Genomic DNA, 6,000 nt, shown 5'->3' with positions numbered 1-6,000 from the left:
GGCATGCATGCAGGGGTCAGAGGATAAAAATTACAGGAGTCTATACTTCCCTTCCACCACGTGGGTTCTGGCGATGATTGGGGGGTTGGCTTGACAGTGAGTGCCCTTACATACTGAGCCATCTTGGATGCCCACGGAACTTTTTTCCCCTCTATCTCAATCAGTTCTTAAGTTTTGCTAACTAGGTCTCGACCTGTATCGTATTCATTAAACCCCTTGTGAAAAGTGATTTGCTTCAAGGTTATGTTTTCACCCCCTCCTACTTTATGTTGTCCTAGTCCATCACCAGCAAAGCGTTTTGTCGTTCTACCGTCAAGGACAGTTTGGAGCTGTTTAGGGCCGCTGAAGAACCGGGTGCTGAATCATTAATTTCATGTGTCAGGTTAGGGCCAAATGCCTTTGAGCTTCATTGCCAAAGTGAAATAATGGACGTTTCAAAAATTTCTTGAAACATGTCTTTATTGTGGGCCAGATATCTGCTCAAGAAGGGGTTTTCTTGCATGATGGGTGTTTGTCAGTCCACTTCTGTGAGCAGCTCAGAATGAACACGTGTGAGCGTGGGGAAGTGCACAGATTCTGTTCTATGCTTGAGCAACCTCAGTGATGGGATTAATTTCTGGCAAATGGCAAGCTCCCCACAAATACTTGATGCAGTGAAACCAATAACTTGTAGTCATGCATTCATTCAAAGTTACTGGATCTACGATGTTAGCGAATCTGCAGTAGAAAGTGTAACGGATTTTTTTTCTGCCTAAAGGATCTTTTATTTAAATAACACATTAGCCGTTTATAAAAAAAATAAATATTACATCCAAACCTAGTGCCATTTTTTGTATTTCTGTCCTAGGTTGGCCTCGGTTTTTTTTTCCCCAGGAGGCAGGATAAGGATGTGCTTGCTGCCCTTGAGTCTCCTTTGTAGGTTTTTTTTTTTTGGTTGGCGCGGTTACGCTAGCCCCCGCGGTTGTGGAGCGCGCAGCGCGGTCACGTCCGGGAGCGCGCAGCTCCGGTAGCCCGGCGGGCGGGGCCTCCTCGGACCGTAGAGCCGCTCCTCGCGCGGCGCCGCCCTCCTCCTCCTCCTCCCCATCCTCCCTCTCGGTGTGGTTTGTGGAATCCCTGAAGGGACAGAGGGTGTCCTCCGGGGTCCAGGCCCTGATAGGCGGACCCGAGAGCGCGGGTGCCCGTGAGCGTGCGCGCGTGGGAGGCGGCTGCGCTCTTCCCGCAGGGGCCCAGCGCCTCCAGAGGATCCCCGGCCAGGGACGCGCACCGGCCGTGGACTGGGCCTGGGCGCGCGCGAGGCGGAGGCGGCGGCGGCGGTGGGGGGAACCCGGGACCCCAGGCCGCGCGAGACAGACCCGAGGCGCCTCGCCCACGCCCGCGCCCCTCCTCCCCCTCCGCTTCCTTCCTCCGCTCAGCGCGTCGGAGAGCGCAGGCCGGATGCGAACCCGGGCCAGCCGAGGGTCGTTCAACTTGGCGGCTCCCGGCCTGCTGGCCGCGCGCTACTTGTGAGGCGTGGCCCGGCGAAGGAGGCGCTTGGGGGGCGTGGGGCTCCCCAGCCGGCGGCGGCGACCGAGGGCGCGCGGGACAATGAGCTGGGCAGCTGCGCGCTGCGGCCGCCTTTAGCTGACTTGAGCGGCTCCACCTGCGAGCATGGCCCGGATGCCCGAGCCAGGTGTCCGGCTGCTTTAAGACCGGACCGAGCGCCCAGATCGCGGCGCGCTGCGGCCGGGGCGGCGGGGACCTTCTTTTATTAATTAATTTATTTGTGGCGAGCTCTCGGAGCAGCCGCGATGGCCAGCACCAGGAGCATTGAGCTGGAACATTTTGAAGAACGGGACAAAAGGCCGCGGTCAGGGTCACGGAGAGGGGCTCCCAGCTCCTCCGGAGGCAGCAGCATCTCTGGTCCCAAGGGCAATGGGCTCATCCCCAGCCCAGCGCACAGTGCTCACTGCAGCTTCTACCGCACGCGGACCTTGCAGGCCCTCAGCTCGGAGAAGAAGGCCAAGAAGGCGCGGTTCTACCGGAACGGGGACCGCTATTTCAAAGGCCTGGTCTTTGCCATCTCCAACGACCGTTTCCGTTCCTTCGATGCGCTCCTCATAGAGCTCACCCGCTCACTGTCTGACAATGTGAACCTGCCCCAGGGCGTCCGTACAATCTACACCATAGATGGCAGCCGGAAGGTCACTAGCCTGGACGAGCTGTTGGAAGGTAGGTAGGAGGGGCGGGCGAGGCGCGGCAGGTGCGGACAAGTGCACCGCGGCAGGTGCAGTGGCTGCGGCCGGCGCGCTTCCTCGGCCCTGCACTGAGGCAGCCTGCAGGGCGCTTGCTTTCTAGGCAGCCACTGGGATTGTCTGCTCCTCTGTGATTTGTGTTGGGTTGGGGTGCACCCATTATCTCCTTCCCAAGAGATTTGCCTTTTAAAAAGGAAGACAGTTCTAATGATCAGAGACAAATACAGACAATGATGCTTGCAGAATTAGCTAACTTATTTTTGCTGGAAGGGCAAACTGTTTGAAAGCGTGTTTCCCCAGTGAGGCACTGGGTGACCTTTGGTAGAGTCCAGTGCAGTATCTGTGCTGTTCCTGTGTTTGGGATCCCATTGTACCTTCTGTGAACAGCTGCGGGTCTGGCTTGCTCTAGGTTGTCTTTTCTGGTTTCATGTGTGGCAGAAGGCACTGGAGATCAAGAGGGGCAAGACAGCACAGAGTCTCACTCAGCCTTGGCTTCTTCATCTTGGACCTTGCTGGGGACTTTTTAAAATATCGGACCTGGCCCCACCCCTTAGATATTCTGATGTGCTTGGTTTAGGGTATAACTTGAGTGTTTAGAGTTTTGAAAGTTCCTCAGATGATTTCAGTGTAGCTCAAATAGAAAACTACCATGTTTAAAGGATTTTCCACATTTGGTTGGCAATGAGGTGAATGAAGGTGAGTCTCTCCTGCCTTCTCCCTGAAGAGAGTAACTCTTAGAATGGTAGGGTCTAGGGAACCAGCAGCAGAGGCCTATTAGAAATTAGGAATCCCAGCACACCAACCTTGAATCAGTCAGAGGGCCTGCATGGCAATATGTTGGGTCATTCTAGAGTTCTTGCAGTATTGTTTCGTTTTTGCTTTTAGGAAGGGAAGGATGGCTGGTGGTTAAGAACCTGATTTTTAGTTCCAAACACCCAAAAGAGATCAGGCAGATCTCTCCGAGTGTCCTGACTGAATGTTTACATAGAATTAGCTCTCAGGCATCTTTCTTTTTTTTTTTTTTTTTTTTTTTTTTTTTTTTTTTTTTTTGGTTTTTTTTTTCGAGACAGGGTTTCTCTGTATAGCTCTGGCTGTCCTGGAACTCACTCTGTAGACCAGGCTGGCCTCGAACTCAGAAATCCGCCTGCCTCTGCCTCCCAAGTGCTGGGATTAAAGGCGTGCGCCACAACCGCCCGGCATCAGGCATCTTTCTTAATGCAAATAGTACATTCCATGTAGCCATAGCAACATGAGCTTGTCATAGTTGGAAACTGATCCCTGAACTACACGATTTTCTTATTTCATCATGATCTTGTGTTCTAAAGGCATTTTCTCCCTTTCATGGATGAGGAAACTTAAGTGGCAGGGTTACTAATTTCTAATAGACCTCAATTTATGCTTTTTTCTTCCATGGTTCACTTAAAAAAAAAAAGGTAGGCATTCTGACAAGTCCTTAAAGTGGCTGAGTGTCTCTGTCACTTTTATCAAATGGTACCCTTGCTCCGGCTGCATGACAACCCAATTAAAATTAAGTTCTCTTCTTGTGTGTAAGTTAGTAGAAGAGGCTACTTCACACTTTGCCTTGGTAGTGAGTTTTTAGTCTTAAAGGCTGAAAGAAGAGTAAAATGTCAGTAAAATGAAGACAGCAGAGGGCCACTTTACTTTTGTTTGTTTCTTGAGACGAGTCTCACTATGTAGCTCTGGCTCTCCTGGAACTAAGCTGGCCTTGAATTCAGAGAGATCCTCCTGCCTCCAGTTTTCTCTGAGCCCAAGACAAGAGTAGCCGCACAGTGACAGGATCCACTCTGTTTCACAGGTCCTCAGGTGAAGTACCTACTTTACCTTCAGATGGCTAATGACTAAGCAGCTTGAAGCAAAGCCACACAAACATTTGTTGTACCATTATTTACAGTGTTCCATAATGGACTGCATGTGTAATTAGTGACTCCCCAAAATATTATCAAGGGAAAAACCTCAAGGAAACTTCCCAACCACCTGTTTGGAGTTGAAGTGACTCAGAAGGCCACCTGTCCCCTAGGCAGAGATAGACTTGATGTATAACATGTGCTATCATCAATCCAGAAAATGCTCTCACCTCTCTGATGATAGTCATCTGTGAAGCAGTTTAATTTACTTAACTACACATCATCAAAATACCTTTAGAGAAGAGAAGAAAGTTTAACTTCTTTGATCATGGTAGAAATCTGTCTAATGGTGGGTCTTTGTGTAATAATTTCTCAGTTGATCGGGGTAGCTCCAGCCTGTGATCCCAGAACTCTATAGAGACAAAGGCTGCTGGAGGATCATCAAAAATTCAAGGCCAGCTTGGTCTACAGAGTAACTTTCAAGCCAGTCAGGGATACATACATTGAGTCGTCTCCTTTTTATTATTTAATTTTTAAGAGTGTTTGCTATGCAACCATGAGGAACAGAATTTGAATCCCCAACCCACACACATGCTGAATGGATTTGGAGGCACTCCTGTCCTTCTAGCTTTGCAAGGCAGAGCCAGGAGATCCCCAGAGCAAGCTGGCTACTGAGTCTAGCTGTATCAGTAAGCTCTGGGTTTAACTGAGAGACACCCCCATCTTAATGAATACGGTGAAAGAATGATTGAGGGTGATTCTCAGTGTCAACCTCAGTCTACCACATGTGTGTCCACAGAGATAAACATGCATATACATATAGGAAGTTTCAAGTATCAGCTAAAATCATGTGCTCACATGTTCAGATTTATGCCGCTGAAGTGGGCAGCTTTCTGAAGGCAGTACATCAGTAAGAGTAAATCTACAGAAGGTGGTCTACACCCATCCCCTCGGCAGAGATAGACTGGATACATAATATGCCCATATTGCCAAATCTATTTCATTTTAGTCAGTTACTAACCAGTGTTTCACTTCTTTTGACTCTTCCATACCAGAAACATGTTTTAGGAGGTGATTTAAAAAAACCAAAGCCAAGATTGTGTTTAATGAAGAAGAGAAAGAGCTTGACTCAAGACAGCATGGCTCGAGCACCGCTTCCTAGCTGCTCTCCCTTGAACTCAGATGACAAAAGACATTTGCATGGCCCAGATTTCTTTTCTTCTGCTTTTGACATTGAAAGCCTCTGGAGAGTCCAGCTGATCTGGTGTAGGCCAGTATGCTGTTAGCACTCTCCCTGAACCAGCAGGTGCCTTCAGCTAGCTGCTCTACCCAGCTTTCTGGATTAATTTTGCTGAATTGGGTGGTGTGAGTTCCTAGAGTCCTGGTTAGTCTTTGCAGCTTTCATGGTTTGTAGCATCCAACAGTAAGTGTGGGAAAATCAGGCTGAGCTGTCTGAAAGTTTGAGCCTGCCAAGCTTGGAGTATCCCTAAGGGTCCATTCAGGGCTTGTATGGCTTTTCCATACCCTGTCTTCAAACACAAGTTGTGCACAACCTGGTTATAATTATATAAATCAGTATAACATTTACTGAAAGTATACTTTAGACAAAATATATTTTTTTTATTTAAAATTTGTTTTATTATGTTTATGTGTGTGGGGATGCATGCCACTTAGAGCTATGTGGAGGAGAGAGAATAACTTGTAGATGTCTTTTCCCTTCATCTACCACATGGTTTCTGGGATCAAATGTAGCTCACCAGGTTTGGCGGCAGAGGCTATCTTGGAGGCCTTGAGAAATTTAGTCATTTTTAAGGACTTACTTATTTTTACTTATGTATATGTGTGCTGATGAAGAATTTCATAGTTGGGGGGGAAACAAAATCTTTGCAGGCATGCCAGCGTGG

At 48.8% G+C, this 6,000-nt stretch overlaps 1 protein-coding gene across 9 annotated transcripts in view; it reads left to right on the top strand.

The window, feature by feature from the left end:
• Positions 1 to 1,052: 1,052 nt before the first annotated feature.
• The window catches only part of Dclk2 (doublecortin like kinase 2), a 138,842-nt gene continuing 133,894 nt past the window's right edge, over positions 1,053 to 6,000 (top strand). For 8 of the 9 annotated variants that reach the window (XR_004119619.1, XM_031374254.1, XM_031374253.1 and 5 more), the window contains exon 1: positions 1,053 to 2,208. Coding sequence is in view for 7 of the 9 variants with exons in the window: in XM_031374254.1 (XP_031230114.1) it covers positions 1,788 to 2,208 (421 nt within the window). In the remaining 2 variants the exon portion in view is untranslated. The remainder of the gene's footprint in view (positions 2,209 to 6,000) is intronic. The other variant, XR_004119618.1, reaches the window with a different exon arrangement.

The sequence above is a fragment of the Mastomys coucha genome, unplaced genomic scaffold (assembly GCF_008632895.1).
Source record: "Mastomys coucha isolate ucsf_1 unplaced genomic scaffold, UCSF_Mcou_1 pScaffold16, whole genome shotgun sequence".
In the NCBI taxonomy this organism is placed as follows: Eukaryota; Metazoa; Chordata; class Mammalia; order Rodentia; family Muridae; genus Mastomys; species Mastomys coucha.
This window is presented reverse-complemented; position numbering and strand designations above follow the sequence as displayed.